At 37.7% G+C, this 13452-nt stretch overlaps 1 protein-coding gene across 1 annotated transcript in view; it reads left to right on the top strand.

The window, feature by feature from the left end:
- IMPG1 (interphotoreceptor matrix proteoglycan 1) overlaps positions 1 to 13452 on the top strand; it is a 137513-nt gene that overhangs the window by 62197 nt on the left and 61864 nt on the right. The window contains exons 9-12 of the mRNA XM_062187581.1: positions 2228 to 2248; positions 3898 to 4142; positions 5455 to 5531; positions 6404 to 6482. Of these exons, the coding sequence (XP_062043565.1) occupies positions 2228 to 2248; positions 3898 to 4142; positions 5455 to 5531; positions 6404 to 6482 (422 nt within the window). The remainder of the gene's footprint in view (positions 1 to 2227; positions 2249 to 3897; positions 4143 to 5454; positions 5532 to 6403; positions 6483 to 13452) is intronic.

The raw sequence follows: 13452 nt of genomic DNA, 5'->3' as shown, positions 1-13452 counted from the left end.
CTTAATACAACAAGGAAGTATTAGAACATCTACAAACACAGTTACAAGGGTCAACAGTAAAATGTCCACTTTAAAATATCACTTCATCTCCTACAGCAACTATGGGACACTATGAACAATCATTCACCTAGTTAGAGAACATCATCCTTCAAAGGCTTGTGCACAAATGGTCATAGTGGTTTTATGCATAATAGCCAAGAACTGGAAACAACCCAAATGCCCAACCACAGGCAAGAGACAAGCAACTGAAGCATATTCATACTACAGATTATCTCTCAACAAAGGCACGCACTACTAAAATACACAACATGGTGCATCATAAATTAACTAAAAATGCATTATGATTCCACATTTACTAAATTCTAGAAAATGCAACTAATCTATAGTGACAGAAAACAGATTCATAGTTGCTTGGAGAGGAGTCAGAGAAGGGTTTTGGAAGGGAAGGATGATAAAGGAGCCATGAGTAAAATCATGGGAGTGATGAATGTTCTATCTTTATTGTGGTAGTGGTTTCACAGGTGTGTAGTTAAATTGAATTGAATACTACTTTAAATATGTCTAGCTTATTTCTGACAATGATAACACAATAAAGTGGTTTTCTTAATCTTATTTAAAGTACACAAATTTCATGTATTCCATATATACACATTTGGGAACATGGTGATACTTCCCACCCTACACTCCTTCCTGCTGATGCTCCAATGCTTCTTTCTCCTCCCTCTCCTATTCCCACTATTAATTTTTACAAAGATCTATTTTCAGTATACTTTATACTCATAATACAGTAAGAAAAGAGTTCAACAAATAGTATGAAGGGGAAAAAAAAACACTGTTCTTCAACAATAGAGACAAGGGCTATAAATGATCATCTAATCTCAAAATGTCAATTTCACACCAATACATTACCTTTTAGGTACTCTATTAGTTACCACAGATCAGGGAAAACATATGGCATTTGCCTTTTGGGAACTGGCTTATTTCACTAAGAATAATGGTTCCCAGTTGAATCCATTTTGTTGCAAAAGACAGGATTAAATTAACAGGGCTTGGCCTAGGAAGCCCAGTATCTCTTCACCTATTAATGGATTACAAAATTTTGCTAAAAACAAGCAATACACAAGCCCTGGATGAATGTCTCTTTGGGGCAAAATGAAGTCCTACTAGTTAGATAGTCATAGATTTTCCCTGGCCTCCACAGAAGCAAAGTTTAGCATGTCTGTAGCATGTCCATGTCACTCATGTTATATCAGAGAACAAAAGTTAGATAAATTCATAGTCCAGGTAGAAGGAGCAACAACACTAATCTCAATATATATGTGGAATGTATTTGGTAGCACCTATCATTAGAAATATAAAGGTAGAAAACTATGTATATCTTCCAAACTAAGTCCAATATACAAGGATATGCCCAGAAAGATCCAAAATGTATTTATTAGTTGGGGAACCAATTGTCCTTTTTCAGGCACAAACAAACAGTGGCAGGGAAAATGAGTCCAGGCTTGAAAGCAGACAAGACAGAGTTTGAACCCTGGCTCTAACAGTTTCCAGCTCTTTCTCTCTGTGTGCATGTTCCTTTATCTGTGATATGGAGATCATGTTGTTGAAAAGATTAAATGAGGATGCATGAAAACTACCTGGCGCAGCCCACCTACTCAGTAAACAGGTGTTTGTTTTCTTTCACATGTGGTCCCATGGTGAATTGGACCAATCCCTCAAAGCTTACTGATTAAAGCAATTCAAAAAGTAATCAGTCAACAAAACATGAGTTCCAGGGGTTAGCCTCAGATAAATTACCTTCAGGAAGAAACTAATCATTTAATGCCATTCCGGAGATGAGAAATCTGTTTACAAAATACTTTTTAAAAACTTCCTGGCACCAACACCATCCAAATGTAAATGTGTAGGATATATTCGCACTCTTTACAAGGCATTTGAGGAAATCAAAGAGTTTAAGAAAAAGACCAAAGTACATATAATCTTTGTGCTACGGCTCAAATTTTAATCAGATGCATCATGTAATGATGTTTACTTCCTTAGAATCAGATGGCTCTCGAAATTTCCATCTAAATTCTGATGCCAGTTTATGTTTCCTTCAAAGTTCTTTGAAAACTTGGAAGACAATAGAAGGGAGGCTTATTTTGGTCTATGAAATAATTCATTGCCTGTCTCAATAAATGTCATAAAATTCTTTCTCCTTTCCATGTTTACATGTGATGAAATGAAGACCAAAGAAAGAAGGAGATGGGTAAATTCAACTATTATTTTTGTATAGAATATAGACTATTTCCCCCTAAAATCTATTTGCTAATATTGTACAAATAGTTTATTTTTGGAATGTTTATGAAAAACTAATGACCTTAGTGGTTTCTTATTTAAATGGGAATAATTGATCAGTGACTCAGTAGCGAAAATAAATAACACCTCTCAAACCAAAATCACTATGTGAGATAAGTAGGAAAATATTGACTTGAGCCATTGAAAAGTATTCTACAAAGCTCAAGATCTAACCAGAAAAAAACATGAAAACATACCTGCCTTGCAATCATGCTTTCATTATTTCTTAAATGTTATTTGTGATGGCAAGTTGTCTGTCTGAATGTATCCATGATCAGGGGACCAACCTAGGTATGGAATAAAGCAGAGAAACTCATTTGCTCCTTGGTTCCAAGATCAGTTTGAATCAGGGAAAGGATACACTATATCTTGCAGAGCTCAGTAATAAGAATCGAGCTTTGGTTCCTATAATTGACTAGTGAAATAATGAACTGTAGACTCTGACTGATTGTGTGGTCTGAAGAACTGCCAAGAATACACATTATCAGTTCCTGTGGCCTTTTAAAACACTTCTACATTCCTCTGTGTGGATTTATTGTATAAACTAAGGACAGGTCTATAAAGAATCCTGTTTCATTTTTACATCCAAAAAGCTTTGAAATTAAGAAATGGGATAACTAACAAAGTTGATCTGTACCACTTCTTTTCCCCTCTTCTCACACCTAGCTTCTCTTATTTCATTTACAATTTTTAATTAAAAAAAATGCTTCTTAGGAAAAAAGTACACAAGAAACAGCCTTAAGAACTTTGAAGCTTTGCACCATGTATACATTTATATACTATGTATATCCTGTTGTCTCACGGCTATGTCCTACATTACTATTTTTTTAAGATTTATTTGAAAGTCAGAATTAGAGAGAGAGGGAGAGACACAGAGAGAGATATCTTCTATCAGTTTGTTCACTCTTCTGGAAGCCACAATGGCCAAGGCTGAGCCAGGTCAAATCTAGGAGCTTCATCCAAGTCTCCCATATGGAGGGAAGGGGCCTCAACACTTGGGCCATCTTCTGATGTTTTTCCCAGGCCATTAGTTCTGAGCTGGATCAGAAGTAGAGCAGCAAGGATATGAACCAGTGTCCATATGGAATTCCAGGGTTGGTTTTACCTGCTATGCTACAATGCTTGTCCTACATTACTATTTTATAGATCTTCCTAATAGAGGCTTTTTGCAGAAGAAAGAACTATTCATCCGTTATCATGTTTGACAGTGCATGACTCAAAAGACCACCAAACAACATAGTTCATTGAACACTTGGGAATACTTTTTTAGAAACACCTGACGTAAAAATCAGTGATCACTTGACATAGGTAGTGGTCCTTGTTCAGGCTAGATTTAACGCCAATGCTGGTTTCTATTTCAGAACCAAAAAATATGTAAAATATTTTTTCTCTCTTCATATTTCTGAATGAATGAAATGAATGTTTTAAAGTGGGATATTCCTTAAAAGCCCATCGGGAAAGAGGTTGAGGCTGTCCTGAGTCTTACTAACAATGGAGTAACTCTCATTACAAGGCACATAACAATGTCTTTGGGTTGGCTGTGTGCTCTGCTGCCTACAGTTCAAGCTCCACACAGATACAACTCATGGCCATCTTTAAGAAAGACAGCACAGAAACAAAAAGCCCTGCAAATGACTTCCTGTCTATTGATTCCAACAAAATCGAAAGCGAAGTCCATCATGGAACCATGGAAGAGGACAAGCAACCAGAAATGTATCTCATAGCAACGGATCTTAAAAAGTTGATCAGCAGGGTCCTAGAGGAAGACCAATCCTTGGATGTGGAGACAATTCAGTTCACTGATGGTCAGTAGGCGAAATCATCATTCTGACACAGAGACTATTTGTGAATGTATCATGAAAACTGTCATTTTAACTTAGGCCTGATAAAATCAATCACTGAGACAGGGACATCATGTGTGTAAATGGTATGGTACCATTTCTGTCTTTCTCACTCTTTCCTTTGTATTTGTTGAATATTTGGTGACCCCTTTATACCTAAGAGAGCTCTAGCAGAGCAAGGTTTCCATTTAGTCCAGGTCAACCATGGTCAGCCAATGGGGTTCAGGCAGGGAGAAGAACTCATGGATAGTTCTATTCCCCTGGCATGTCCTAAACAGATTCCCTCATCCAGTAAATCCAGCAGGTCCCAGCAGGAAACAGATGGCGTATTCAAATGAGAATAATTTGAGGAGATTTTGATAAAGGATTTGCCTGTACCAAAGGGATAAGGAAGTTTCCTGGGGCTAAAAGCAGCATGACCTCATTTCTACCTCTAGGCTTGATGCCTAATGATCTAAGACAGGACAAGAAGGCTTTGGTATAATGCATGTAAGTCACTTCCTGAGGCAGTAAGTAGCAGTGAGAAGAGAGAAAGATGGATCTAAAGAGGTTAATAGGGCATCACGCACACTTGGATTCTCAAGAGTGCCTGGGAGGCACCTAAGAGCCTGGAACTCTTTAGTTGGCACCATAGATGACAAGAAAGATGGAGAATGGAAATGCCACTTTAGTACAACATAGCGTGAAACTGTCATTGTCTTCTAGTTCTGTTTCTCTGATTTAGATGGGCAAACTCTTAACTCAAACTTGACAAAGTTCCATTGAGACAGGCAAGATTAAGGGTAAGGGAACTTCCTAACCAAGAAAAGTTCAACTTCAGACTCATCTCAGAGACAATCTGATACTCTGAATTTGTCTGTTTGTTGGAATTTCTGGGGTATTGTAATAATCTTGCTTTAAGATGAAAGCAGGACACCACAAATGGTCCTTGGTTATAATAAGCTAGTTCAGTTATATTTGTGAGTTTAGCATATATTTATGCCTACTGGCCTAACCAATTGGTCAGTATAGATCTGTAAAATAAAATTAAAAACCCTGAAAAATACACCAGAATAACTATTCATATCACTAAAACACACACAATGCACCCTTGCATCTATCTTTCATCATCTATCATTCAGATTAATGACCATTCATTTATGTGAGCTAATTTCATAATGATTACTTGTACTGTTCCGTAAGAACTGATTTATTTTTATTTTTAACCCTGTTTTATTGTCTCAACTCTAAAAAAAAAAAAAAAAGATACTGAAATCTTGTGACTTTTCACCCACAGATCAAGTTGGATCACTACCAGACCTTGATCCTGACACCAAATCAGGGCTTCCTACACTCCTTGCTAATGTCATAAAGGTGAGTGAGTTTGTTGTCCTTTTGTTCTTTAAAGAGAAATAAAGCCTGAAAACATTCCATCCCCCCACCAAAAAAAATATCAGTTTAAAGACTGAACAGAGCAAATTTCTCTTTGTGGTGCTAATTATAATTCTTTGCTGTTTTTTGCAAGCACTACTTTGTTAACCCACTTCCAATATCTGTATTAATAAAACATAATGCTACTTGCACTTCAAATATCCTAATATTCAAAGTTGCCTTCAATTTATTTAGGGCTTTGTTTCAATTAGTCAGAATGAGCTAAGTTTTTGATAAAACAAATACACTTTCATGACCTGAAAAAAGTAATTAAAGTAGAATATATTATTCAACTTTGACTTTGAGAAATAAATACAAACATACTTTATGAATTTGTTTAAGTCTTATGGTCTTACCCTTGTATTTACTTACGGAAACTTGACAAGTAAAAATTAATTGTTCCAGGAAGTAAAAAAAATTTAGATAACAAAATTTATATTTAAGGGTATGTTGATTTAGTTTATACCGGAAGTTGTCACTGAGGAGTTCATCAATGCAAGTGCTAAATATGCTTTATTCCCTCTTGAAATGAAAGAATTCATAAATTCACACATGATTGACACAATTCAAAGTATTTCAGTTCTTAATTAACCCTATTCAGGCAGACTCAATTAGCCAAGTCAATAGACCATATTTTAACAACATAACAATGCATGTTACATTTTCAGGACATATTTCTATATCAGAACCTTCCTCTATAGTATATTTAAGTCAACTATAAAAATCTTTACCTACATTTAAGTAAGGAGGAAAATATACAGAGTATAACCTTTCCATAGCCCTTCTCAACATGTCTTTCTAACTTCATTCTTCAGGATGCTACTTTGAGTCCAGAACTTCCTCTTGGTGAACCTGGGCTTGAGACAGCAGACAGAACAGAGCATGGTCAACCTGGTGAGTTTCTTCCCACAAAGTCAAAGTAAATGACAGTGTTCTCTTTGAGGATTCCAACTATGACACTGCCTCAAAGAGCAGTGTCAAAGTCATTCTCAGCCCAGAACAAGCTTTATTCTCAACAGCATTTCCAACCAACGAGTTATTCACTGAGCCACCCTCTTCCAAGGCAGAGGACACTCCCCATTGTCCTTCCTTCAGCTATAGTTCACAGTCCCATGGTGAGCACTGACAAGCCTTTCTTGATGGGTCTAGTGAAAGCAGCTGAAACCAAAGAAGGACCATTGGCTACCCACCCAGAACAATAATCTCCTCTGGGCTTCAAAACTAAAAGCACACCAGGACAAGGCAGGAAACAAAGCCCGAGTGCATGACAAGGGCTATGGCAGCAGAAGAATGGACCCTTACAATAAATGTATGTAGGCCTGTATACTGCATGCCCACTGACTGTTGACCCTGTCTATTCTACTCCATGTGCTTCTTTAGCACAAATTAGCTCATATGTAATTGACAAATAAAAAAGAACAGCAGTAAACACTGTAATCCCCTTGACTCACTTTTGAATTTCCAAGAAGGTTAATTTTTTATGCAATGGGATCAAACTTTCTCACAGTAGAAAGGATATCTTTAGCAATATATGGAGACCTTGGGGGAATAATACTGAAACTCCCAAAGAAGAGCCTTTTTTAATACAAGAAGTAGCAGATATATTGGATCCAAGAAGCTCTATTCATTTCAGTATAGAGCTTTAGTGTGAAACTACAAATAAAAAATGTCTTTAAGGGAACAATTCCCAGGATAAAATGCTGATAAGGATGCACTGTGGTTCTAAGCACAAATGTCATGATTTGTCATAGTTGCTATTGTTAATAGGCTTATTATGATTCTAGTTAAGGCTCTCTTTATGAAGTTCTACAGGTTTTGATAGTCTGCCTCAACCCTGTTTTCCTCATAAACCAATGAGCAATAAATATGCAATTTTGCAATACTAAGTTTTCAGGGAATACATACACAGCATAATAGAACACCTATTCAAATTGGATTTGGTTTACATGATTATCAATGAGGAAATATTTAATGAAATAATTTCCTATGGCTACATAATATACCACTTCTAAAGCTAGTGGCTTAAAATAACAATCACTTCGTTGTCCTGCAAATCTGAAATTTGGGCAGGAATCAGTGAGGACAGCCATGTTGTGTCTCATGTAAGACAGCTGGAATATCTCAACTGGGATTGAAGATCCATTTCCAAGATGCTTCTCTCACATGGTTGGCCAACGGGAGCTCACCCAAAGCTGTTAGCTAAGAATCACATCTCCTCTTGATATAGGCTTCACCACAGAGCTGCTTTGGTTTCCCAACAGCATAGCAGCTGGTTCAAAGCGTCAGTATTCTAACCCTTTAAAGGCCCAGAAACATTATCACTTCTTCATATTCTAATACCCAGGAAGTCCAAGAGCCATCTAGATGCATAGGGAGAAAACATAGACCTTATCACTAGATAAGTGTCATTTATAGTTAACCACTATCCACATCAACCATTATTTAGACTTCCAGATCTTTTGAGAGCTGGTTGGATACAAGAAAAAAAAAACCTCTTGGTGAAATGATTAATATTAAATGCTCACTGGATTGTTGCAATTGTGGTCTCATAAGAACCCTATTATAAAGTCAGTGTTTCAGGTAGAATGAGAATATATATAATGAAAATATTTTTGTATTTGCAAAATTGTCTTACTAATCTCATTTATAAATTTCTTCCATTTGTGAGTATAATACAGAACTTTAAAACGAAAAAAAATCTTAGAGATAATTTAGTTAAGCTACTGTGCATATTTTTCACAAGAGATAACCAAGCTAGAGATGCAAAACAACTTTTTCAAACATACACCACAGCTGGTCACAGAACTAGCACCACAAGGTTACCCTTCTAATTACATGTTTTAAGCATTTTGACTTTAACAGAAGTCCCAAATGAATTCCCATTGATCAACCAGCAAATTGATTTTAATGTTCATTGTATTTGACATTTCTGCTGTGTGGCTCTTGTTGACCACTCCCTTCCTGAAACATCACTTATTTGGTTTCTACACAATGAATGACTCCTTGATTCTTATATTACCAGCTACTTCTCCTCAATCTCTGAACTGTGGCTTATTATTAGATATTTTTAATTTGTTTATTAAAATCCTACCTCATTTTTTAAAAGATTTGCAGTGTTATACACAGAAATGCACATAATACAGTAAGATTGTATATCCAAGAACTAAAAGTGAAAATGAAAGAAAATAAAACAAAGATTACAGTGTAATAGAAATGTTTTGGCACTAGTTAGAGGTAGTAGTTGCACCGTGTTGTAGATGCACTAAATTCCATTGAATCATATATTTTTGAAATGTTTAATTTTATGTTCTGTGAATTTTACTTCAATATTTTTTAAAAATCAGATGATTCTTTAGGGAAATTTATATTAAAATTGAGCATCATAAAGTTCTATACTTTTGCTTTAAGTGGTCCAGAAATTTGGTCCCGAGTTTCTTAGCAGACTGTGCAAGAAGGAAAACACAATCAATCAGATAATTTAGATATTCATGCTTACAGCCTGACAGTTGCTTAAGAGAAAAGTTTCTCCTTTGGGTCCTCATCAAGATGACAGTCTGGGTCATAATGAACCACGTTCTGTCCATATCCATCTTCCTACTGTGTAAAACAAGTGTCAGGTGTTTCCTTGAAAGCTCTCATTGGAAATGAGTGCTGAAACCCAAAGCCCAGTTCATCACAGCCACCCTTAGGGGCTGGTGTTGTGGTGTAGCAGATTAAGTCATGGCTTTGCAGTGCCAGCATCCCATATGGGTGCTGGTTCAAGTCCCATCTGCTCCACTTCCAATCCAGCTCTCTGCTATGGCCTGGGAAAGCAGCAGAAGACAGTCCAAGTTCTTGGGCCCCTGCAGCCACATGGCAGACCCAGAGGAAGCCCCTGGTTCCTGGCTGCAGATTGGCCTGGCTCTGGCCATTGTGGCCATTTGGGGAATGAACCAGCAGATGGAAGACCTCTCTCTCTCCCCCTCTCTGCCTTTCAGATAAATTACATAAATCTCTAAAACAAGAAGGGCAAGGTTCTGACAGTATGCCTTAATCCAGGGATTGATTCTAAAATATGTAGAAGAATGGATGTGCTGCTTTATCTTTAAGTTCCCTGTAAGTAAAAAAGGATATCTCACAGCCAGTCTGATTAGCATTGAACAGGTGGAGGTATATTTGCTAACATAGGCCTGGAGTGTAAATACTCTGTGTTGCCAGTTAAGAGAAGATCCATAAGCTTTCAGAATCATATCAGCTGGGGATAAAAATCACATATCTTAATGAAAAGTGAGGACCCTAATTCAGGAAACTTTCTGATAAAAGGCACCAGATGTATACTGGAAAAAAAAAAAAGGAAGAGTCCTCTAGACAAGACCAAGACTTTTCTCCCTTGTAAAATGATTCTGAACCTCTCCCATGAACAGGTAAAATAAAAATTAAGGCTCCAAACTTCTGCACTATAGCATTATCAAGATAATTTTAGCCTGGAAAAAATTTAAGTTTAGTGTCACCAAACGCCTACTACGCCATTAAAATCTCAGAAAAGGACTTGTAAAAGTCGTTCCACATATGTAGTTTAATTTAGTAGTTAATTCTGTAAGACAAAGTACTTGCAAAATAAGCTTCTACAGTACTAAATGAATTGGTATGTTAGAATTACAAGTTCTTCTGCTAGGTATATTTTTAAAGGAGTTGATCCTAAGTCATCCTTTTTTGCAGAGCCAGTTATCTCTTAAGGTCACTCTTATTTCATGCAAATGAGAATTGGAAACATGTAGGGGAAACTGGCATTCTGTCCTCCACACAACCTGTATTCAACTCATTCCAAAGTAGCATCAGATTATTATGGCAGAAATGTTTTGTGTTTTGGTTTGGTTTAAGTGTGTGTAGGTGGCAGTACATTTCTGGTTTCACTCATTACCATGATCATCTATCTGAGCAAGAGAGAAACTCTTCAGTGTTCTCTTCCAAATTATAGATTTTTTTCACTCATAGGTTAGTCCACTCAAACCATGAGCTAAATCTACTTTTTTAAGATTTGTTTATTTTTCATTTATTTATTTGAAAAGCAGAGTCACAGAGAGTGGGGGAGAAAGAGGGAGAGAAATTTTCAAACTGCTGTTTCACTCCCTAAATGGCTACAATAGCCAGGTCTCTGCCCTGCTGAAACCAAGTACAATAAACTTCATCCTGGTCTCCCACACGGGTGACAGGGACCCAAGTACTTGGGCCATCCTTAACTGGCTTCCCAAGCACAGTAGCAGGAAGCTGGATCAGAAGCAGAGCAGCTAGGACTCAAAGTGGCACTCTGATATGAGATGCTGGCATCATAAGCAATGGCTTAACCTGTTGTACCACAGAGAGGCTCCAAACCAAATCTTTTCATCAATTGCAGTATTTGAAGTAAAGAAGCAAACTGCAGGCAGAGCTATTCTGCTGTTAGACATTGTTTTGACGTTTGTTTCCAATATAGGTAATATATTAAAATCAGCATACATTTCCAACTTAATCTCACCTCAGCCTGTGAACTCATCAAAAAAAAAAAAAAAAGTCGGTGAAATGAGCTAAGTTGAATGAATTCAATATAGAACCCAGATGCTAACATTCCTTGACATCAGAAACAGTGGTCTGTCTCTATTCACTTCTGTATTACCAGTGTCTAGCCAGATGCGTGGCATAGACTGGACAGCAAATTAATACATGTTATACAAGTTGAAGGAGGGAATGAATGAATTTGTAGTATAATACCTGCATGAAAGTCAGAGCTGATGATGAAAATTATCTATTTCCCTTCCAAATCTGTCTGTGAAGAAGCTCAGTGCCAAATCAACGGTCAACAGTTTTCTGCTATGAATTCTGGTCAGCATTCACCACTGTCCAAATACCTCATCCACTGTCAGGTTTTTGTGCCTTCACAGAAGTTAGTTTTTCCTGTGCCTGTATCACCTTTCTACTCTTCTGTCCTGATGACCTCTAACCCACACTGTAAGTTTCTGTTCACATACCACATCCTCTGTGAAGCCATCCCCAGCTGCGCCCTGGAACGGATTCATAATCACCATCTGCTCCCTGATCCATAGCATCTATGCCTATATCAACACTTGCCACCCAGTATTGAAATTATCTCTGTGCAGGTCTGGAATCCCTCCAACACTCAATTCCTCAAGTAAAAGGATGCACTCTTGTTCCTTTAAAGAAAAAAAAAAAAAAAAACCCTCCTGCCCTAAGCACAAAGTCTGGCACGTGATTGCAGTCTCATAACTCATTGTCACTGCTGTCTTTTTTTGGGTCAATCATCAAAACTGATCTCAAACAAACACCTGGAGGATGGGCCTACATAACTCCACAGATAGCCTTCCTTTGCAAGGCATTACTCCTTGTTTGGTAAACACTTTTGTCAAATGAAAGTGCTGAAGAACTTTAATCAACTCCACCTCATGTGATATAACAACCACCACACTGATTAATGTAAATGTAGGCATAAAATGAAAGAAGCTTGCAGTAAGACACTCTCCTAGCCAAAAAATTTACATATCCTGAATCTCAATTGGGAAGGCCTGGCAAAGATGTTATTTAAATTGCTCCACTTTAGGATGAAGGGATAATAGTAATACTTCAAAAGGTTTAGAATACAAGTTCAGCTGAACTTTAAGCAACTGAGGTCAGTATTTTCACCTTATCTTCCTTGCTAGAGAATAAGTGCTCCCACAAGGACAATGCTGCTTATAAAAATCATTCTGAGAAGTTCATGAGGCAAATGTCAATGAAAAGAAGGGAAGAATGGCCATTCACCAAAGACTTGCGATTGCACTCCATCCCTAGACATGATCTTCACGCTGGCTAGGGAAAGATGACAAGTAGAGCAGTCTTTCCAATTTTCAAATTTGGTACTTCTAGATTTAACTTAAATGTCAAGTCAGTTAGTATTGTCTTTCAGAACTTCAGTTTGGGAAATTCAAATTTTCGTCAGCCCACCTGGGAATAGAAAGGAGATATCTTAATGATAAATGAGGACCCTAAATAGAAAACATTCCTAATAAAAGGCGTCCCACCTAAACATGGAAAAGAGCACAACAAAGAGCCCTCTGGATAAGGACCAAGTCTTTTGTCCATCATGGAACAATTCTGCCCTACCCCAGATTTTGGCAAACACAAGGTAGTAGTGGCCAGTGAGAAGTTTCTGGTAGAGGGTATGACTGGCGGGTTAGGACAGAGCCATCTGTGTCTAACTTTGGGTTGCTGGCTGGGTGGAGCTGCCATGAGACTGCCTCCTTTATCTCCTCAAACTACAATAAAGCTGGGTCTACCCATAGAAACATCTTCTCTGAACACTGATAAGGGATAGTCACAGAAACAGTTAACCTCCAGGATGGGGAGGAGGTGAGAGAAGAGAACAGATTCAGGCAAGGAGATGGTATAACAGTTCAGAGGAGGACAGAAGATCAGAATAGGTAGGCAAGCACAAGCAAACAGTTTAAAAGAGTCTTCATAGTAATCCAGCCTAGAAATGTTGATATCTAAGGTTTAAGTGGTAGAAGGGGAGATGGGCAGAAGTGAATTGATTTGAGAGGTATTTAAGAGGCAAAAACAATATGAAGAATGGTGAGGCCATTGTTGAGTTCAGCAAGACTGACTGGACTGATTGATGAACAATGTCTGCTGCAGGCTTATTCATGGGGAGATGTAATGAATGTCTGCAGTGTCTGTATGCAGCCAGTGGACTGGTTTTGCGTGTGTCTCTCAGATGTCCAAATATTGCCTTCCTGTTACCTCTTTGTGGTCATGCAACTGGTGAGCACATTCTAGGAGGTGCCAGCATTCACCTGTTCTCAGAAGCTTAACACTGCCACTCTCATCACTTCCATCAAATTCTGCTGATTCACAT

The sequence above is a fragment of the Lepus europaeus genome, chromosome 3 (genome assembly GCF_033115175.1).
Source record: "Lepus europaeus isolate LE1 chromosome 3, mLepTim1.pri, whole genome shotgun sequence".
NCBI lineage: Eukaryota > Metazoa > Chordata > Mammalia > Lagomorpha > Leporidae > Lepus > Lepus europaeus.
This window is presented reverse-complemented; position numbering and strand designations above follow the sequence as displayed.